This window comes from Odontesthes bonariensis, chromosome 20 (genome assembly GCF_027942865.1).
Source record: "Odontesthes bonariensis isolate fOdoBon6 chromosome 20, fOdoBon6.hap1, whole genome shotgun sequence".
Taxonomy (NCBI): Eukaryota; Metazoa; Chordata; class Actinopteri; order Atheriniformes; family Atherinopsidae; genus Odontesthes; species Odontesthes bonariensis.
In genome coordinates, this window is record NC_134525.1 from 24668169 (window position 1) to 24691513 (window position 23345).

The 23345-nt window shown below is 40.2% G+C and overlaps 1 protein-coding gene across 7 annotated transcripts in view; it reads left to right on the plus strand.

Moving 5' to 3' along the window:
• The window catches only part of LOC142370262 (partitioning defective 3 homolog), a 333677-nt gene that overhangs the window by 145316 nt on the left and 165016 nt on the right, over positions 1 to 23345 (plus strand). For all 7 annotated transcript variants that reach the window (XM_075452746.1, XM_075452747.1, XM_075452752.1 and 4 more), the window contains 7 exons: positions 7830 to 7933; positions 8721 to 8804; positions 12612 to 12737; positions 15843 to 16070; positions 16817 to 17004; positions 21956 to 22095; positions 22521 to 22649. In XM_075452746.1, coding sequence (XP_075308861.1) covers positions 7830 to 7933; positions 8721 to 8804; positions 12612 to 12737; positions 15843 to 16070; positions 16817 to 17004; positions 21956 to 22095; positions 22521 to 22649 — 999 coding nt within the window. The remainder of the gene's footprint in view (positions 1 to 7829; positions 7934 to 8720; positions 8805 to 12611; positions 12738 to 15842; positions 16071 to 16816; positions 17005 to 21955; positions 22096 to 22520; positions 22650 to 23345) is intronic.

Consider the following 23345-nt stretch of genomic DNA (forward strand, 5'->3'; position numbering starts at 1 on the left):
ATTGTTTCAAGAAGGCCCAAACCTATTGTAAAAACTGAAAGTCTTCTGCAGTAAAACATGCAAAACGTCTTTTAGTAATTTTCTGACAGTGGATTGGATGCCAACAATGACTTTAGGATAGCCCAGAGATCGTTGATGGTGTCATTCTAATAAGGCTGCGGCTACACGGAAACGTTTTTCACTGTAAACGATACTTTTTCTTATCGTTTGGCTGTCGCGGCCACACGGAGCCGGCGTTCCCACTACCCCAAAACGATAGTTTTTGAAAACGGGTTCCAGAGTGGGAAAGTTTGAAAACGGCCTCGTTTCGTTTCCATTGTTACAGCTAAAACGTTTTTGCGTCAGTCACACGTTGACGCTGTGAGCCAATTTAAACACTTCTCTATTGTCTCACAGCGTGGCGTGTGTACTGCATCGTTTCATCGTTTTCGTCTGGACAGCAGCGCGTTTCCGTGTGGTCGCAAGAATTTTCGTACCCGTTTTCAAAAAAAACCTCGTTTCGTTTTCGTGTAGCCGTAGCCAAAGACTGCCACTGGAATGTGCATACTTGTCCCTGTAGAGCAGTTTTCCTTTGGAAATTGCACCTCTTTAAGCTGCAAATACACAGGCCACGAGAGCTGTTGTGTAGAACAGCACCCCTGCTGAGCTTCATCACAGCATTCTGATATTTCCTCATGCTCATGATTTCAATATGGGCCATGCTTTAGTTCACAAAAAGGTGGAGCATAGAGACGTGTTATTTTGCTTGTTGGTGCTTAAGACCATCTGGTTTTAGGGTAAGAAGCCTCATGTTGAATTGTCATGGACTGAATTATGAACAGATACCTTATATATGAAAGTGTGCCAAAGGAATAGCTTCTGTGTGCTCAGGTTGTGTATTGCACAATGTTCACATGCAGAAACTGTGTAACTGAGTATCCGTTATCTGATCTGTCCTGTTCATTGCTACACTGTGGATTTCCTTTGTGCTATCATCCCATCAGTGATTGTGATCACTTGTGTTTAGCAAGTAAATTATCATCAGCCCTAACTAGCACACTCTTTTGACCAATCGATATCTTGTCTAATCTTAGTGTCTTTGCATTCAGCACTGCAAGAAATTTCTTTTGTAACATTATTGAAAGGTATTTCCATGTTACAGTGTTTTAACCTTACCAGAAATGCCTACATTTTCACACCATATCCTGTCTTTATTCTCTTTCTATTTTCTTTTTGTACTAAAGCACACTCCTGCTGCCTACCCACACCCCACTCATCTTTCCTGCTAGATTACTATGACTGTGCTGGAGTCTTTTGGGATCTCTCTTCATTACTGACTCTCCGCAGGCCCCTCATCTCCACATGACCCTCTTCATTTAGCCTTGGTTGAGAAGAAGCACTCAGCCAAATGGCTTTCTGTCTTCCCTTTATCCAAGAATTTCAGCTTCCAATTAAAACTACCCCCACCCCCCTCCCCCAAAACACATACTGGTCACATGAGGCCCCACTCAGACCAATCCCACCTGCTCAAACAAGGCAGCAAACAATGGCTGATCCATAAAGCAGACCACTGACTCCCTCTAATATCTGGCTGCAATGTGTACCAAAGCTTTACTTTCCACTAAATAATTCATAGTTTGACATCAATCCCTCTCATTCCGTCTTTTAAATTTTATCTCTCTTCATTCTCAGTAAATTAAGGGTCTCAGGTCAAAGTGTCAAACACAAATCCCAGAAAATGATGAGACTCATCGTCCCTGTTGGGGCTGCCATTATTGCTTGCTGAAACAACATTTGCGTTGCAGTAACTTTTGTATGAAGTGGATCAAATGGAAATTTAACATGTTGGGGATGGTAGTTTGTGGGCAGCCACCATGCAACTCAATAAGCAATCATGATTTTGACTTACATAATGAAAGCAGTGGCTTTTTAAAATAATTAAAAGAAAAAATCTGATTCTGATCCACATGTGCTCTCATTGAAATTCAAACAGCTGCCATTATTTCAATGGGGGTAACAGTCACTCACTGACCTTCACAGTGTGAAAGATGGATTAAATGTTCTGAGCAATGGAAAGCAGACTCTCCTCCCACTTAATAAGCTCAAAATGATGATTAATGTGTGAAAAGCACCACAGAGTTCCTTTTAATGCATGGGTAAAGACCCTGGATTCAGCTGGGACCGTCTGCTCAGCAGGGCTGCACACTCAACCCGGAGGACTGCTTGATCAGAATCACCTCCCTTCACCTAAGCAAGGGGACAGAAAGCCATCAAACCTTTTTAGATATTTTCCTTTAAGTCAAGTCAAATTTATTTTAAAGCACCATAAACTCTAAATCCGCTTTAAATATTTCTTTGAATAACCATTGCAGAATGCATACGTATTCTAAAGCCTTACAATTTTCTATTGTACTCAAAAGCATTATTTACATAGCTTAGATGTAAGAAGTGCTCTGGACAGTCACCGGTGATGATAACTCAATTTGTAGTAATTCCTACCCGGTTTGAACCTCCGGCTCCCTGGAGCAGGAGTGCTCTGCTCCTGTTTCAGCAGTTATTGATGAGGCTTGGAGAAAGTCTCGAGCCTCTTTGTCCGCTTTGTGCCTTGGTTATTGACCTGGTGATTGATTTAAGTCCTCATAATTAGCAGGCCTAATTTAATTAAAGGGCAATTTAACAATACAGTAAGCAAAGGCAAAGGTAGCTGTGTCACTGATAAATCAGCTCAGGCTTGATATGAAACAGGCAAATGATGTATTCTGCACAGCAGGTATCCCAGATGCAGAGAAGAAGAGGCCAAGATTGAAGTCAAGAGACAAAGACCAAGAATATCAGTGAAGTAAAACAGGCCTTTGTTTATCTAAATGTCAGTCCACAAACAGGACTGTCTGGCCCTCACCTCTACTCCTACCCATGTCGCAGCTCAGTGCTGATATGGACAAATGCAGTCTTACTTCTCTGATCTAATTTGCCTAATAGCATTAGGAACCCGTCTCTCCTCGTAATTTGCATCAACTAAATTCATGTCAGAGCCAAAACTTTTATGAAGTCGAAGCTAAGTCCCTCTGAGGCAAAACAGAGAGCAACAGATTTAAAAGATGGAGAAGTCATTACGATCTTTGTATCATCTGATAACCAGTTTGTTCTTTGCCTTTTAATGAATTAAATCCCCTACACTACTGTAAATAAATGATCTCAGTCGTGGATTGGTTGCTTTAATAATGGTGGAGTCCAATAAGCTGGTGGACAATGAAGGGGTAAGGAAAGTAGAACAGGTAGGGCTGGATTGTTGGGTGCAACATTCATGTCCATTGTATTCACTGAGGACATTTTTGGGCATAATTCAGTTCTAATGGCAGTTTCCTCTGATGAAGGATATGAGGGGAAAGTACAGAACAAAGAGAGAATAATGCTTGTACAGTAAATTCTCAAAAAGCTCTGACCATGCAACCAGACATACTGGATTTTGCATGCATTACGAACACAAGAAAAATACATGTTTGAATGTTTGAATCTGTTGTTCAAATTTAAGTGAGAATTCTTTGTGTCCAACATCTATTAACTGCTGAAAGAAAACAGCAAGGATTTTTAAATTTTGCCAAATGAATCTCAAGGTCATGAATTTTAAAAGGACTATTGGGGGTTATTACCAGCAGTATGTCATTACAAACAGGACACCGCAGTGCTGCTACATACCTGTTTGGTCCTGTATATTTTACAGTGTTCAGTTGAAATGCATTTAACTGGAGGTAATGAGGGTCCAATTAAGTCTTTTTAACCTCTTTGTTACAGGACAGGAAAAGCCCCCCTCTGCTGCAATTTTTTTTTTTTATATATGTTGCCATGGGTTACCTTTGGCTGCTTTAATGTTAAGAGGTGTATGTCTCTCTGCTCAGTTAATGTTTCCCAGTTTGAGCTGGTCAAATTTGTGAGAAAGGCAGTCTTTGTACATATTTGAAGATGTTTTTTTTTTTTTTTTTACTCTTTAATGAACCACCAAATTGTTCATTTTGAGACTTTGCTATATTATGGTTTTTCATGTCCATTGTTGTGAACACAAACAGCCCATTGTTAGGGAGCATGTGGAATTGTCTGACATACAGATGTAGATCTCAGCCCTAAAGGGGCAGTGGTGATCAACACACTATTCACTTCCACATTTGAATCTGTTGTTGTTAAGCCACAAAACACCAAAGATGGGCCGCCTTAACTATAATGCGCTGCGGGAAACACTGAAAACGCAAACACACACCGTAATAGTGGGCTTTCTTATGGACAGCTCCTTAACATGTTGCCTTTGCCCCAACCTTTAAACACTGAGTGTGTATTTGTGCCTAAGTAAAGTTTCTCCTGCCCACCAAACAGCTGCAACCTCCTTTACTACCACTCTCACCTTTCCCTTTGGTCCTCCCACCAGTCTCTAACCTGTCAGTCCATTTGAAGGAAACAAGGCTCTGCACTTTGCAGCTCTCTCCCTTCCACCGTCCCTTTCCTTCTTTTTCTCCCTCACTTATATGATTCTCTCTACCCAATGCTGTCTGATGGTCAAACCCATAACAATCTGCTTTTACCTAGCTCTATAGGCTCTTAGCCCCACCTGGGAGGAGGAAAGGGAGGTGGTGTAGGGATGGATGGATGCAACAAGAGGGCAAAAGAGAGAGCAGGTTAGGAATGAGTGCCATGAAAGAGTTGAAAAGCCTTGTTGCATCCCCACTCATCTGGTTACCATGGGATCAACAGGGCGCTAAAAGTACTCAGGGGAGAAGGAAATAGATGGTTTTTTAAAGAATGGGTAATTCAGAGTGATAGAGAGTTGTACAAAGAAAGGTTGAATGCATTTTCTGGGAGATGTGGATGTATATTTAGCTTATGTCCCCCCCTCTGCTGTCACTCAGTGCTCAGCTTTGCCACTGACAGAGGGACAGGCAGTATGGAGATTGGCAGAAAATAAAAAGGGAAATAGCTTCTTGTTCTTTCCCTAATTACAAAGAGACGCTGGCCCCAGTGATCGTCATTCTTTACCTACTCTGTTGGGAAGTCAGCAGCTATCATTAAGTAGATAAAATGCCAAACCTGACAGGTTCTTTTTTATTTTATTTTATTTATTTCAGTCTCAGTGAATTGGTATTTGTTTCTCTGACTAATAAACAGACTTTGTAGACTTGATAGTTGTGTTTTGTTTGTTGGTTGAATATCCCATTTCTGGCTATAACAAACCACTGGGTGTACTTTAGCACTGCCTTACAAATTCAATCACAAGAGTCAGTCGCATGTCTCTTGAGTGACGGTTTAGCATTGTGCAGCCTTCAAATATGGGAAAGCAATTCACTGTTAAAAAGGGGCAGTGCATGCAATGACAACTATTGTGGTGAGCAACATTCTTCTTTCTTATTATTATCATCATCATCATCATCATCATTATTATTCTTGATCATGATAATAATACTAAAGCTAAGTGACAGTAGCCATGTGATGGACTGGCAACTCATTCAGGGTGTACCCCGCCTCTTGCCCAATGGCAGCTGGCACAGGCCCCCCCCCCACGATCCTAAATGAACAGGGTAGATACAGACAACAGATGGATGGTTGGGCGGACAGGACAGTATGTTTAAGTTAAAAGTTTCCATACATTAACACATTTTTTTCTAAAAACATTACAAATCCAGCCAAAAGAATGTCACAAATCTGCCAGTACAAGTATAATCATTCATTTGTTCTCAATGTTCATTGAAGAAAAGTTGAAGTCTGAATCATCAGACATGAACTCTGATTGCTGTACTTGCATGCAAATGCACTCTCTAATTATTATACTTTTTTTTTTTTTTGCTAATTCTAATCAGACAAAATGAATTGGCTGATATTACAAAATATGTTATGTAACCCTTCGTGTCCCAATATCTTTTTATGTGCAAATGATTTCTTTTGTTCTGTTTTTGTTGATTTATTTGACCTTTTCTTTCCGACTTGACCATCTCCCTCTGGTTTACTTGCCTATCTATTTTTTTTATTTATTTATTTTTATCAACATGAACTTCTTTTCATCGGTTTGTTTGTTTTGCATTGACATATCACCTTGCTGGTCTGCTCTGATATCTTCTTGGGCCATTTATGGTAATAGTATTTATCGCAGTCTCTCCCTTCACCTGATTGCGCTCTGATTTTGGTCTCGTTCAAGTAAAGAATTGCTCTTCCTTGCAGCTATAAGTAGAATAATCAGATACACACGTGTATTTCCTTTCTTTCTGCATTTTTTCATTATTCCATCACGTTACATCTCCTTTATTTTCTACCTGAATATGAAAACGGTCTTTATCATAGTCAGATATTGCTTTTCCTTTTACACTTCAGTTTCTGTTAACCTTGTACCATTCATGCGGTATTAATGCAGTATTTATTCATCTGTACCAGTTTCATCTGCCCTTTTCTGTCTGTCTTCCCACCTTTATATATAGTTTACCACAGATGGCCAAGTCCTTTTAAAAAGAGCTAAAAAAGTATATGTAAAAGAAATAAAAGAAACTACCTTTCTACCATGTTTTTTTTAAATATAAATACAGCTTTGTGAATAGCAGGTCCCGTGAGGCACCCGCAACCTTAGCTGACATGTAATTAAAGGCAGGGGTCACCAGTTGACCGACTCATTTTCATACCAGACACTTATAAAGAGGAAGAAGACGGGTTGGGTGAGACGAGGTCTTTTAAGGTAGGCTGCTGATGAAATTTTCATGCCCCCATCTATCCTCACCTCCAGACTGTAATAAATAAATTGAAGACAGAGTTTCCCTGCATCACCCATGAGTGTCGCCAAAGATATCCTGGCCCCCGAAGAGGGTTGAATCCATTTCCATAAAGAAACCAGAAAAGCACAAGACCCATTTGGATTCGCTTGACATTTTGGTAAAAGAGAGAGAAAGAGAAAGGTGACGGGTGAGCTTTGGGAAATAGCAGTGGCTAACAAAGCGTGTCAGCAGACCCTCCCTCGGAGATAGTGCACTGTCTGGATGCTGACAAGTTCACCCACATGCACACACACACACAGATACATTCACAAGCGGATAAATATACAACAATCAGCTGATGCTTAAAGGACTAGAAGTAGAAGCTGAAATCAAATGGAGAATCATTGATGTGTAGTGTTCTTGTCACGTTTTTGATCAGACCTTCAACAGCTAATGGGAAGTTGAAAATCGACCCTATAGCCTTAAATATGTCTCTTGTCCATGTTACATGTATTATATCACCACTGTCTCTAAGAGTTACTCTCAGTCTGTGAAATGCGTTTAAAACGACCTAAAATTGAAACGTTTTTTTTTCTACTATTAAGGAAATCATGAAGCCGCTGTCTCATCCCACCGCCTTGTTAAGTCCTTAGATGTCTGGGTAGCCTGTAAAAGCCACTCCCTCACAGTCCTGCTAGCTAATGGCCCTGAAGGAAGATGAGTAACTGAAGTGAGGAGCTTGGTAGTCTGACAACAGACAAAACCTTGATCCCATCACTTCAAAGAGCGTAGAGTGTGGCTCTTCCTAGGTCAGACAAAACTGATTGAGCCAGAGAAACATGGCCTCCTCATCACTTTTTTTGAGAAGTTTTGTGAGAGGAATATTTCTGCAGGAGAATGAGGCCTCCAACATGCCCTGCAAGGACTTTCAGATTGTAATTTTTTGCAGATAAATGCACGGAAGGCCAAATGACGGCACATTTGACCTAGGCGTGATAAGAAATGCAAGCACAGCCAAATTAAATCAACACAGATGGAGACCGTGTGTGTTTTTTTTTTAAAGAGTTTTTAATATTGCTGCCTAATGATCTTTCTTTCTTTCTCTGTTACTTTCTTTGTTCATTTCTGCAGGAGGAAGAAGAAGAACACAGAAGACACGAAAGAAGAATTGAACGAATAGAGCCAGTAGGGAGGGCTGACTCTTCGCTGGAGCATTCACCTGCGTTCAATCTCGAGTGAGTGGCTAACCCCCTCGTATACACCAAGCAGTACCGAATAGCTTAAAGATTGATTCACTAAATTACATTTTAAAAAAAGTAAGAAGCGCATTTTAAATAAATGCACATCACATTTTATCACACAACCCCTCTGGTGAAAAGCCTTTCAGATGATATTAAACTTGTTGTCACTTACTGTAGAAATAGAAATAAATCATATCCATTGCTCAATAATCATTTGACATAGTGTACTACGCATTGTCAGTTTGATAAGCCTGCTCTTATTTATGTTTCAAATAATGCAGGAGGCGTTGATAATTCCCAGAACACTGATAAGTAAACATAACGACGCATCAGGCCCGTTCTTCATCCCTAAGCAACATCACATACATTCATAGTGATGGTCGCTCGCGTTCATTTGTCTTCACGTCTTTATCTTTACAAATTAACCCTGTCTTCCTCCGCCCCCCTCCCTTTACACATTTTTCAATTAACTTGTTCTCTTTTAGCAGTCTGATCTTAATCACTTAATTGTAGTGTCCATTTGGATCCCTCATCAACCCTGAGGTCCACAAGCCAGACTTTGTAATGGATGACCGTGTAGGGAACACAATGCAGCCCCCAACCAACAAGGCCGAGCCAACTCCCATCCCGTTCATCCTATCGACCTTTTGTCATGTTTGACTCTATTGCCTTTTACACTTTGCATTTCTACATTTTCTTGTCACCCCATTATTTTTTATTCATGCATGTCTCCTCATGCCTTACTCTCTCCCTCCTGGTATCATCCATCAACGTCCTGCAGCGGCATGCTCAAGCCAGTCAAAGTGTCCAATGAAGGAGGGCCCCTGGGGATCCACGTAGTCCCTTTCGGTTCACAGGATGTCAGGTAAACACAGCTCAATGAACAACAGTGACTACTTAGTTTCAATCTCCAGTATTCTTCCTGTATCTTGGAATCATTGATTGTGTGGGTGGTGCTGACGTTAGATTTTACACATTTTAATCATCTCTTTTCACCGCCTTCATTTTTCCCCGACCCGTCCTCTTTTATGCGCTGACTGATTTGTATGGTCATGTTTTGATTGTTGTTGATCTCTGCTGAAACTCATCAATGCTGTTATAACTTGCAATCTGACAGTGGTAGCTCTGCTTTTGTCTGTACTGTTTTCTCAAGATCTTGCTAATTAGTTTTTCTTTTTTTCCTTTTCTTTTTTTATTGAAACCTTTGTTTTTTGTCACAGTTGTGCCCACAGACATTCAGGGTGTTTTTTGTTTTTTTTTAACCCGACTTTAACTGAGAGGAAGTGTCACTGACAGGGGACACGAGCAGGAATGCATTGCCGTTTATGGTTCTAGAAAAAAAATAAAGGACATAGGAATTGGCCAAATGTAATCAAACTAAAAGCTCACGTAAAAAAAAAAAAAACAGATCCCTGCTGCACACCAAGGGACTGGCACAATTCCAAGGTGAATGTGACAACTCAGCACAGGAAAGGAGGGATAGAAGGGATGAGGTGAAAAGACAGAGTGAGGAAATGAAATGGGATGACATTTGAGGGGAGAGAGGATGTCTGTTCTGTCATTGAAAATGGTTGCCTGAGCAAGTAATCCCATTGCAGTTTATAGGCAAGTGTTAAGAAGCTATATTTAGCTATGACCTCGTGTTAACTCCTAAGCTGTGACACTTGTACTTTCCCTGAGTCAGAGAGGCAAAATGACTATTTCTGATAAGTTGCACCAAACAAAATGAAAATGAATGCGAAATATTGCCTGAATGAACTTCAAAGTTTCGTGGACTTTTTATTGCCCTCAAAGCTTTCCTCATTTACTGTGATTCAGACAACATTGTATAAGATGTAGCAGTAATGCTGCATGGCCAGTAAATTTCCTCTCTATCAGCTGTGGTCGGTACTAATAGCTATCGGAGCCTTCAGTTAAATCCAGCCATGGTAAGACGAGTGTCCGGTGAGTCGGCAGATGCTAATGGCCTGGTCCGGCTCTTTCCTGTGTGCTATGCACTAGGACAAGAGACATTAGGCTCGGTAGACTGTCATTAGTGTTTAGACCAGAGCCACAAGGGTCAGACAGACTGCAAGGGGGAAAAAAAAACAGGCAACAAACAAGGAACTGCAGGTACTCCAGAATTCACTGTCTGCATTCTGCTCCGCTGCTCTGACATCAAGTGAGATCTGAGCAGGAGAGGACGGCAGCTGTCGGAGAGCGCTTAGAGACTGTTACTCCAGCCGATAGCATCTCTCTCATCCGCGCAGACATCCATAATCACTGACTCTCACCTGAAAATGAACTTAGATCCAAGCAGTGCATGTGCTATATGGACCTTGAGAGGCGTTTTCCCACGAGGACTCAAGCTGTCTCTTTTCACATGCAAACTGTTCCCGCAGCAGCATTCCTAATCCACTTGTCCCAGAGATGTGTGTGCACATATAAACATCTACATCTGTACTCAAAGACACCCCTTCCAGATGCATTCGGTGCTTAATGAACTTTTCATTTCATGACCAGTTTTGATTGTAAACTAACTGAGGACTCTAATTACCACACATATATGGATCCTGATTGGATTATTATTTGATTAAAGGCAATAGAAAAGCACAGGTGGCCTCCTTCAAATCATTTCGTCAACACCGTGACCAGCCACAAGATGAAGTAAAGACAAACAATGTAATGGGATGCTGATTGTTATTGTCTTGGAAAAATGGATTTGAGCAAATTAATATATTTTTTCTTTTGAGTCTGTAGAGATTCTTCTAATTACAAACTCCTTGTGCTTCTACCTGACACTTAATAGATTCACTAGCTCGCAGCTCATCAAAATACCTTTGAGAGTTGGATCTTCTCTGCAAGTAACTGCAACCCCATTCAAATGCTAAGTAATAGGGAGGGCGGCTGTGCATTACAGGGAACAAAATGATAAAACCTTTACAAAAACATCATCTTCCATCTTCTTCAAATCTCTACAAGATGGCGCTTTATCCTCAACCCTCTCTGCTGCTGCTTTGAATACCGATTAGGCATCAACTAAAACTCCTTTATCCATTATATCTAGTCTGCAAGCATATCAGAAATCATTAGACTATGACCATGCTGTAATCTGTATGTGCGATACTTTGTCTTCAAGCTGACAACACCTATGGAGATAAGACACGGTCATGTCTGCTTCGACAGTCCCTGCAATTAATCTGTGCTCAACATCCTTAAGCCGACTTGGCAATGCAGGCCTGGACACAGAGCAAGAGGGAAGGGCCTTTTGTGATCTTTAATTTCTACTTAATGCTTCACCATTTACCCCCGTCGAGGAGCTTCGAATCTGCTGTGTGAGCGTGAATCTCCACATTATGCACCCAATTACAGCAATGTTCTGAAAGTGGCCTTGTTTGGCTCAAATTTTAAAGAGACCCGCACCTCGTCTTTGGACGTCTATGGTAAACAGGGTCACAACTTAAAAAGGATTTTTTTTTCCTAACTGAGAATTATGAAAAGCATCCAGCCTTTGCTGTTGCCATGTCGTTAATTTTGATGCTTTTTGACCTTTTTCTTAAAAGTTTAATTCCTCAGCTTAGGCAAGAACATCAAACATTTGGAAACATCAGGCCTCTTTGCCTTAAATGTTGTGCTGCCCTGTGAGTACACATCGGATTTCTGCATTATATCTTTAGGGCCAAAATAAAGCCCCAGGGAGATCAGTGATATATGTTTGGGGGGGATGGAAGAGGCGAGGTTGGGGGGTATTTCAAGGTAAAGGTCGGGTTTTTTGAGGCATTACCGACATGGCACTGCCATGAAACTCTTTTTGGTATCTATAACAGCCCAGCCAACTCTCGTGCTAAGCTTGAGGGAATGCAGATGTCGTATTCCCAAAGAAGCCAAAAGATGATCTCCTAGCTTGTGGTCTGGATTATATCAGCCCACCCGCCTGTCATCCCCTCATATCTGCCCAGGAAGAAAGAGAGAGTTTAGGACAGAAAGACATAAAAGGCTTAAAATCAAGTTCGTAATGCGGCAGCTTCCAGGCCATAGATAAATGCTACTTTTTATTCAAGCTTAAAGTGTGAAAAACAAACTTTTGTTGACACAAGGGAACATTATGATATAGCTAGACTAACTTTTTCAACTTACTTTTAAGGAAAAAAACAGTATCAGGACCAGCACACTGCAGCACTTTTGATAAAGTTATGCATCTTCATTCCCAGTGATCGAAGAAGCGGGGTGCACCCTGGACAGGTCATAAGTCCATCGCAGGGCAAGCCCAAAGACAAACAGCCATGCACGTTAGCACTCACTCCCGGGGTCAATTTTCAATCACCAATAAGCCAACGTGTTTTTGGACTGTTTGAGGAAGTCTGAATACCCAGCAGAACCCACTCACACTGTAGAACAAGCACACTCCACACAGAAAAAGCCCCGGCCTTCGACCTACTTGCTCTGAGCTGGCAGACTTAACAACCTGCGGTTTTGGTGTCGATGTGAATCTTTTGGACCTATAACAACAACCAGCGTGAATTCTGACTACATCTAAGAGTTTCTTCAAACATTTGTTGATAGTCATCAATCTTATCTTCAATACTCATTTGCTTTTGCATCTTGTACACTATATTGATATGCATGGTGTAACTGCCAACCATTGTTGTCTAAATGATGTCCTTTTTGTAACCAGATGTGTAATATTTTTCAGGACTCAGGGCTTGCTGGTGAAGCGTTTGGAGCGTGGGGGGAAAGCTGAGCAAGAACGTCTCTTCCAGGAGAATGACTGCATCGTCAAGATTAATCAGGAAGACATTTGCAACCTGCGCTTTGAACAGTAAGCTTTACTGTAGCAACGGTGCTGATAGTTTTACCATCTTCTTTTTTATTTATTCTTTATGTAACCTGTGATTTTCTTTTCATTTTTTAATTCTATACGTTCTACTTCCAGATGCTTCTTCCCTATTTTTGTTAGGTACATATTGACTCAATTACCTCTCAATTAAGGATTAACATGTCCACTTAGTGATACAGTGATAACAGTGTTTCCCATACATTGAGGAAACTATGGCGGCCCGCCATAGTTTCCTTTTGGCCGCCATAGTTTCCAAATCCCAAGCGTTTGAAACACAGCGAATTTATTTATTTATTTATTTTTTTTTTTTTGAAACACAGCGATTTCCTCGAAAACCAACCAATATGACTATACAACAGGTGAATTAGTAATTAAACATGTCCTAAAGTGTGCAATGTCAGAGTTTTGAAGTTTAGTGGCAAAAAAGGTTTATGTGTTATTAGTCGCTGTCGGGGCGATTGACACACACGTTATAGATCAGTGGGTGCGCGTGCAAAAAGATCAGCTGTAATCATCGGGATTTCGTTGACAAACATATTTTTTAGACCTATTTATATTCTGAGAAATAATGTGAAATTTGAGCAATGACGAGTACACTAGTATGTTGTCCGGTATGTTGCTTAAAAAAATAGTAAGCTCAATAGTTTCTGTTTAAAATAAGGTGTTTCATCCGTCCCGCATGTGTGGTTCAACCGTCCCGACTAGGCGGAGCGGGGTGAAGTTGGTTTTATATTCGACATTCGCCTATTTTCCAGCTTTGTAATTGTAATAGCGTCACGAAAACCGCTCCAATTAGCCTCAGGATGGTATTAATATTTACAGAAAACTAAGACTAACATACCACAGGCTTTATCAACTCACCAAAGTAAGCCTGAAAGATCAGAGTAACCGCGCCGAATATACTTCTAAGTGAACTACGGCAGCCGGAGCGCTTAGGGACCGTCGCAAAAGTGCAACGCCTTTTTTTGTTCTCACTGGATATTCAACCAATGAACACCAAACCACTTCGGATGGGTTTGTGAACTCACTATAAAGCTTTCACAGCCTTTTAGTTTCCAGAAAAATCATTTTAGGTAGAACATTTACTCAGTGTGCATAGTTAATTCCATTTTAGATTTTTATTTCGTAATAGCTCTCTTGTTTTTAAAGATATCAACACCAAACCACTTCTGATGTGTTCCTGAACTCATTGTGTACTTCCCACACCCTTTGTTATCAAGGAAAACCTTTTCAAGTTTCTCAAAAAGGCATAAGTCCTCACTGTATATGATCCATTCATATTTTTCATGAAGTTTAGTTTTAACCTGTAAATATTTTCTATTACAATTGTTATCATTGGGTTTTAATGACAAGATGAGGTTTCCTCATAAGCCCACAAGGGTTTCTGACATCTCCAGCACACATTCCTTTTTTTTAATTTGTTGTGTTTTATTGTGTATTTTTTTGTTATATTTGAATGAATGTGTGCAAATCAATCAAATAAAATAAAATCTGCAGTCGCACAAATTTACGCCGCACAAATTCACGGCGCGTGAATTTACCCCCCCCCCCCCATAGTTTCCAAAAATTCTGTGGGAAACACTGGATAATATTTGCTGTTTATAAGCAATAAGAAATATTACTTCTTTTAATGGCTGAAAGAGTATCTAGAATCTGCCTGAATAGTACATTTACTGTCAAAACTATTCTTATTCATTTGTTTTTCTTTTTTTCATGTCAAGGCCTACCTAACAATTTAACGTTTTGCCTAACTCTGGCACAGACGAGTCAAATTCTGTCAGCATGAAAACTTAATTACTTAATTACCTCACACCCTCCATGTTTTCCCAAACTATGAAGAAAGCTATTTTTCTTTTTCTTTCATACTATACGATTGTTATCAGCCAACTGCCTGGTTTTCTTTCCGGACCTTTTCTATGGTGAAGGAGGGAGTGGTGTTTTGCAGCATTCTCCCCTCACCTTCCCCAGCACCCACGTGCATAGGCTGTTTGTGATTCTGCATGAAAATGAGGTGACTGAGCTAAACTTTCCTCCCCATCTGCCTGTCTTCACTCTCTCCTGAATGTGTGCCACAGTGAGTGACACTTTAAAGTGATAGTCTAAATCTCCCCGGATTATTTTGCATGGGTAAATATTTTGAAGCACTCGATCTAACTGAATATAAAGATGCATTGATGGGTGTAATTTTTCATTCAATCAAGCTCATGCGGAGGCTGATTACTGGAGTAATGACTCTATATGTTTATGTGCGAACATGTGTGTGTAAACACATGCATTGACAGACGCACCTGCACTTACACACTCACCAATCATGAGCCCGCGTGTAAATTACCATAAGAATGAAGATGTAAATCCAAACCCTACAGAAGAGCCTTGATGCAGCATCTGTGCCTTGCTTCTGTGATGCAGCTTTAATGACGCGCCTTTGTGGTGAAAGCAACTCGAGCGTTTTCATTTGGACAGAATTTGTGTGGTCCTGCCTAAGTCCTGCTGGCAAACCAGACCAAATTGGTGTCATAAATTATGTTGAGCTCTTTTTCTCATCTGATTTGGCTAATTCGACTTGCTTATGACTCAGTAAATGTGTGTGTGTTTTTTTTATGTTGTTTGTAAAGAATGATGTGTTTGTGCTTGCTTCATTCTTGACTCTCATCTCTGCTCTGATTGTTGAGTTAACTCATGTTCATCTCTAACTACAAACAGACTTAAAAAGAAGAGCACACAAATTATGAAGTGGTGAAACACCACAAACAGTAGGTTTAACTTCCAGGAACTGTACGGAATCGGTACTCTTTAATAATTCATCACCGTTGCACCACTTGTCTTGATGCTGGTAATCATATATAATGTAATTTCTGTCACATCAGCTGATATACAAGGATTAATCTGGCTATTATCTTTTCAAACATCAGCTGTTACTATCACCTTTCAACATACCGTACAGCATTGCTTTCCTTATATCTGTATATCTGCCAAGGCATGATAGTATATCATTGTACATGTACATGTCTTATCATTTTAAAGCGAAGTCATTTCTGTCCGTGTGACCTTCTTGTTCTTTCTATCTCCTTCTTTTTATCCCGGCAGAGCTCAGAACATTTTCAAGCAGGCGATGCGCTGCCCGATTATCCTTTTCCACGTGGTTCCTGCAGCCATGAAGAGGCAGTACGAGCTACTATCAGCCCAGAGCGAGCTCAGTCCACCTCAGACAAATAGGGTCCGTTTTAGGCAAGACTCACTGCATGCGGGGGAAAGGTTGAGTCTGGTTGGAGGGTTGGCAAACAGATCCGGACCACAATCCAGCCTAAACCACAGGTGGGTGCGAGCACCTGATTTATTATACAGTTAACAATTTAAGAAAAAAAAACAGCTCTGTCTCAGTCAGTTTGTGTGTGTGTGTGTGTGTGTGTGTGTGTGTGTTAAAAGCTATACAATAAAAGACAAGACAGCAGCTTTACTTGACACATCCAAGCTTCTTATCTCGTTGAAAACCTATTTCCTCTGCCAATAAACAATTAATTTCTGTAGAAATCTTTGACCCAATACCAGAAAGCTTTGGATGGTTTCATGAACATTTTGATGCTGTAAATAAGTAGAGCCTTTATTTTATCTCTGTATGCTAGACATGGCCACTCAAATCAGAGTCCTTACTGGACATAGATAGTGATTTAATAATAAGTTACCATCGGACTCTACATGGCAGCAGCTTTCATTAGTATTGACAGCTGTGCATGTGCATAGCTTGATTTACTCTCTTCAAAACAGCAGTTTAATAAAAAGAAAACAAAAAAAAACATATTGACAATAAACAGGCACTAAAAATATTTAGACAGTAAGGAAAAAAAATAACATCAACCATAACCTTACAAGCAATTTGAAAACCAATAGATAGTTGCCCGGTCATATGAGTTTTGCTTAGTGGACCAAAAAGGGATCAAAAGTTCTCATGATGATGCTCATTCAGTAATGCTACTTTCCTTTAGCCCAAGTATCCCTAGAAAATGGTTTATTCTGATGGGTGTAGCACAAGACAAACCAGCAGCTCTGTGTTCTTCTTGTAGTCACCAAGGTCCCTTGGCAGGAAGCACCCCAGAACCAAGTCGACGGCACACTACAGTACCCCACGCTTTTATCTCCAGGAACTCCTCGGCCCACTCCCCGTCCCTGCAGCGCAGGATAAGCACAAACCCGACCAACAGCTCATATCTGAAGAAAAAAGGACACAGATTCAACATCCAGCTAAAGAAAGGTAAAAATCAGCAGACTGCATGTCTGTGAAAGGGAAAGTCTTTTAGTATTTTTCTAGAAGAAAATGTGTTTTTGTCACATGGTAATGTGTTGTGCTATATAGTACTTTGATCTTTGTGTAGCTCTCAGGCACTCAAGCTTCATATACTGTAATATTGTAATTGTCTTAGCTGTGGTTAGGATTTAGCTGTCAACATGAATATATATATATATATATATATATATATATTCAAGAAGCTGGAGATAGTTGGTAAAAACTCCAGTTAATGATCCAATGATGTCCCAGTATCAAAGACTGAGACTCTTGTTTTCCAGCGAGTGGATTTGTCAGCAAGACAGTAACATTTAATTGTACTCAAATTCACTATTATAATCCTTAGTTTTGATCTTCAAGTCGCTGATGTAACAGCCGAAAAGTAGTTAATTCTTAAAGCGATTAGAAAAGTCTCTCTCACCCGTGTTTTTTCAGTCAGATATTAGGGGCATCTCATCATATACTTTTTGTTGGAAAGAGCAAAAGAAGAAAGGACTCCTAAGGAAGCCTATTCTTTTTTTTTTTTTTTTTTTTTTTTTTTCTTTTTTTTTGGGGGGGGCTTTTTTATGCCTTTATTAGATAGGACAGTGTAGAGAGACAGGAAGCAGGGGGCAGAGAGAGGGGGAACAACACGTAGCAAAGGGCCATCTGATGCGGGATTCGAACCGGGGCCAGCTGCAGCGAGGACTATAGCCTCTTGTACATGGGGCGCCTGCTGTACCCACTACACTTTTGGGCCTTTGTTTAGCAGACCTAGTCAAAAGAGTATTGAATATGTCCTTTACTCCTTTTTTCTGTATGGTGGGGGGGGGGTTCAGTTGAAAGCTGGCAGAGGTCTTTGCTGTGAGCTTGAGGGAATAGTGTCAGCAAGTGGGGGCAGCAGTGCAGACTAAATGCAACACACTTGGGGGGAAATGCAGTCAGATGCTGGTCTAATATATTTGGCAAAGGTTTCTGTGCGTTGCCAACTCAGTTTCTACACCGAGGATTGGCAGTGCGAGTCCCACTGTAATAATTTGTTCATGTGATAGAGTTGTTTTCCTTTCCTCTGCACATAAGCTTCTCATTTCAGTAAAGCCAAGTTGGGGGCATCTTGCTGGAACTCCAGTACTTGTCGGATGCCAATAGTTTAGTTTATTTTCACTGGCTTCGTGGTCTAATTTAACACCTTTCGGAACTCCCAAAATATGTGCGCTCTGTCCAGAGTGACAGAAATCATTCACCATTGCTTGTGATTGCAATTGGGTTTACTGAAATTAGAATGTGCTTCACTTGCAGATTTCAAGCCATTTGTGCACTCTTGCTAAATTTATATTATATTATATACTATATTATATACTATTTAGAAGGACTAAATCCAGCAAAGCTGTGGGAAATGCATTTGGAAATGTTTTTCAACCCACTTTTAGGCAGGCTGTGGCAGTTTTGCTGTCGAATCGATGGGATTGTTGTGATTCAGTCTAAGTGGCTCAAAATTCCGAGCAAAGGCAGATCTTGAAGGCAAATTAACAAGAGTGCCCTAATCAAATACTTCTATTGAAAAGAACATATACACCCCATTAAGTCATGTTGATGTGCTCCAGCCTCTTTCATGTGTGCTGCTGAACTGGGTTATTGGATTATAACAAATCCACAAAGGGATACAAATGTTTCTCTCCTGGTCTAATATTATCCAAACTAAAGATGTTTGTGGTTACTTACTGCAGATCTATTAGATGTGCATATTTTTAATTACTTGATTCAAACATTATAGATGTTGGTCCAGACAGGAGTTTTATTCTGGTCATCAGACTGTGTCTTGGGGAGTGGAAAGAGTAGTGGCAGTTATGGGAGGAGGATCAGAGAAAAATGGGAAATAACGACTATGATATACAGGATTTAAATAGGCACCATGATTTGTAGCCTACAATGTATTTGGATCTTAAGGATTAGTGTGTAGGAATCAGAAGCATTGTTTTAAACTGGTTTCAATCTTACTAATCAGACGGTACCCTTTCTGCTCAGCTGGACCAGTACTCCTGAGCTTGCTGCTCTTCACTGGCTTCCCGTTAGTTTTAGGATACAGTTTAAGATTCTACTACTAGTTTTTAAAGCTTTAAACGGTGTGGCTCCATAATATTTGTCAGAGGTTCTACACCGACATGTTCCAGTTAGAACTCTGTGGTGTTCAACCACATTCCAGGCTTTTTTCGGTGGCTTCTCCCATATTGTGGAACAGTCCGCCTCTTCACATTGGAGCTGCTCAGACACTTTCAGGTTTTGAGTCCTTACTTAAGACCCACTTTTTTAAACTGGCTTTTTAACACAGTTGAGCTAGACATTTATTTTAACTTTAAAGCGATACAATGTAACTTCTCAAAAAGCCCATTGTGGAGCTCCCCCTACAGGCTTGGAGGTAATGTACGGTTACACTGTCGTAAATGCAACACCCTTTCGCTTTCACTTTTCACGTTTGTTGACGAACCGGCGTCAGAGGGTGCAAGCTATGTCGACCGAGAAGGTAAGAGTAATCAAATGTACCTGGGAGCGTGAGAGGGTCTATTTGTTTTTGCGGTAGGTGTGCCAGAAAGCAAGTCGAAGTACTTCCGCTCAGCTCCCGGGCCGGTTCAGCAAAGTTACATAGTGCAGTTATTCCAACTCAGACCCCCGAAGGGCATAGGAGACAGGCCAATCGTAATATTAAAACTCATTCTAGCCGCACGATTTTTTTCAAGTTGTTATTTTAAGGTAGAAATGTTACATAGTATTGCTTTAACTTTTTCTTCTGTTTTTAATTATGTCATTTGCATGTATTGTTTTTTAATGTTTAATTGTACAGCACTTTGGGCAACTGTGGTAGTTGTACATTTGCTATATAAATGAACTTGAACTTGGCCTGAGTTATTGGACACAGATATAATGTTATCGCTGGTCATGGACCAATACGAAACTTTAAAACCGCATACCACAATGAACTACACTCATTCGGTTTATGTTAAACCATTTGGTAGCACATAAAAAAGGAAAACTTTCTCAGCAACTACTGTATGTGAGCCATTATTTAAAAGTTTGGCAGCCATAAAGACAACCGCCTATTTAATATTTAATATAATTCCGCTTAAACGGTGACTTTTTCCGTTTGCTCCGTTTTTTTTTACCTCCGCGGTTGAGAGATCAGAGCGCATCATTATCCTCAACAGCTCAACTTTCTAACTCTATAAGCAACATTTTTTACCACCTGCAAGTTTGTTTGTGTGCAGAAGCCAGAAGAAAGTTACCATCCACGCTTCTTCCTCTTAGCGCTCCTCGCTCATCAACACATCACTGTCAGCAAGCTGACAGACAGACCGCTAAATAGACATCGAGGGAAAAGTAGGTCATGATGAACTATCAGAGGTGCTGACAGCTCACACAAATGAGCAGCTACTTTGACATGAATACTAATAACTGCTACTACAATTTCAAAAGCCTCAAAAATCACATAACGCGACTTTCCAACTCGACTGCTAGGAATTCAAACAGACTGGTTATACATGATGGAATCCTAAGTATCTCTTTGATCCGTTGCAAACCGATCATCTAATTCCCTCATGTAGCAGTGCTGTTCAATTTTTAAATACTATGTCAAAGAATTACCAGACAACACTTTTTTTTTTGGTTCATATATTAAAACTTTCTTTTTTCTTCTTTTTTTTTTGGTCTTTATTTGACTTATTTGAGCCTGGTCAACAGAAAAGGTCAGACCTCAGATCCTCTTATGTATTTGATATTGTATTTTCTGATTTCTTGCAGAAATATCAGTTTATATTCATACGATGCTCTTGATAGGTCAGCCTTTAAAACTAAAGCAAGTGGCTTTAGCACAGCTGATATCCGTGCAAAGCCTTTGCAGTACAGTCATAGCACTTTAAAAAGGCTCACAGGTTTATGTCTAAAGAATCCATTCTGACATTGAACGATGATCTACTTTTTGCTTTTCTTTTTCCTACTGTACAAACTTCAACTCTTTCCATACATACAATTAAAGACCACCCTGACATTAGTTTACTCAGGCTTTTGATCTTCCTTCGCACGATAAGATTCTGGAGAGCTTTTGTGTTAAAACATCTGGTGCTCAATACAATAAAACCTCAATTTTAACAACAACAACAGCCATTTTTGCTATTTAGGCATATTACAGCTTGCTCTGCATGGCCATGTATTCAGCAATCCATAACCGTTTAATTCTCCTGTTGTATTCTTGTTCCAAAGCCCTATTATGACAGTCCATGTGCGCCTGTCTTACACACTCAACTTGCATTCATAGATTTTGTACTATATTTAGTGAGAGTAACATGTTGTTACATTAATTTGGAGAAAAAAACAAAATATATATTTTTTAAAAACCTGCATGAGACACACCATAGAGACAAGCTAATGAAAAAGGCCAGCATGGAAGCCAATACGTTATTAATGACGACAGGAAATTCAGAACATTGTGGAAAGCCATCATTTGATCTGTTCTCCATGGTTACTCTCCACTTTAGTCTTAGGATCAGTCACAGTGAAAGCATCATGGTCTTTTTTATTTATTCACATTTTCCTTCCATGTACTTTTCTGCAACAAATGGAATTGGCATTTCATTTACTTGGATAAACATTCGTAAATAGAGACAGAGGTTCTGCAATACTTCATTAGACTTACACACATCCGTGATATTAAATTCTCCCTCTTTATGAGGCTGCATATCACAGATATCAGTGGTTTTTATGATAGCAGGACGTGAATGCATGCCTTGCAATGACTTCACTTTACTGTCCAGGTTCAAGCATCCGAAGGGCAATATTGCTTGTTGTGAAGCGTAATACTGAAATTTCTAGTCCTGTGTGTCTTAAAGTTGACCTTTCACCTTTGACCCAAGATGTGTTTTTGGTATTGATATCTTTTCCACCTTCCTAGGCCCAGAGGGTCTTGGATTCAGCATCACATCCAGAGATGTCCCCATTGGTGGAAGCGCTCCCATTTATATCAAAAACATCCTTCCTCGGGGAGCTGCCATCCAAGATGGTCGATTGAAAGCTGGAGACCGGCTGCTAGAGGTGGGGCAGCAATTTCAAGCCTCTTACCATTAGGATGTTTTCATTAAATGCGTTCAGTGAGATTCTATATTATTTCAGAAACAAATTGATCTTCTGCTGATGTGACTTTGATCCTAAAAGCAGTCTTGGAGAGCTTTTGTTCAAATAAGTCAAACACTCCCAGTGGCCGTAACAATCAAGCTTCAGCTTTGAATCTTAAACTAATGTTAGTTGAAACAATATTTTGATGACAGTTCAGTCTCTCTGATAGGAAAATCAGCTAGCTCTCATTTTAAAGGGAAGGACCCCATGTTTAATTCTACCCCTAAGGCCATGTTTCTCTCACTACAAAGTTAACAATAGTTTTGAAACCGGCTGCGTAACTGTTTTACATTTTGCCCTGTGTGTATGTGCTTATCTTAGTGTTCTTTACTGTGCATATGTAGGTTAGTGGAGTGGACCTGAGTGGAAAGAGCCAGGAGGAGGTGGTGGCCCTGCTCCGAGCCACTCCCATGGGTGGGATTGTCAACATGGTTGTAATTCGCCAGGAGGACCCCCAACTGCCCCGAGAAGTGGTCAGTTAAGCAACGGCACCTCATCTTATAATCTTAATCAGTCAGTGCTTCTCTACCTATTCAAATAAGAGCACATTATCAATAGTATTATGCAACAACTTGAAAATTCTATATTTTTCACAAACCTACATCATCAGCTTTATCAACTGTATTTCTGCTAAGTCAACTCCACCTTTCATCCCCTCTGTCTTTCTTTACCACTTCTGACTCTCCCAGTGTGGGCTCCCTTGAAATGGCGGCCTCTGTTTTTATTTATTTAGTTTTGGTTTGTTAAGTTCTTTAAGCTCTCATTAATAGCTATTTCTCTCAATTTGAAAAGTTTTCATGCCAGCTGCCACATCCGTCTCCACTTCAGTACCCAGAGCAATCTCTAGTCTAATGGAAATAATTTGGTTAGTAAACTCATTTCATCAAACGGAGATTATTTCAAAGAACTTTAATTGCAAATTGCAGGCATATAACATTCATGGACAATCTTTTTCTGGTTAGATGAAAAGCAACATATCAGTGAAATATGAGTGACTTATGAGAAATGAAGTCTCTGATGAAGCAAAAAGATACGAATAAGACCTCAAATTGGTGCCGGTGGAGCAATAAGATGATGCAGATGGTTGAGATTCCCTGGAAAATTAAGATGACGAGGAGGCTGAAAGGAGAAAAGACAGCTGTGCAAAAGACAGGCTAGAAGGCGAAGTG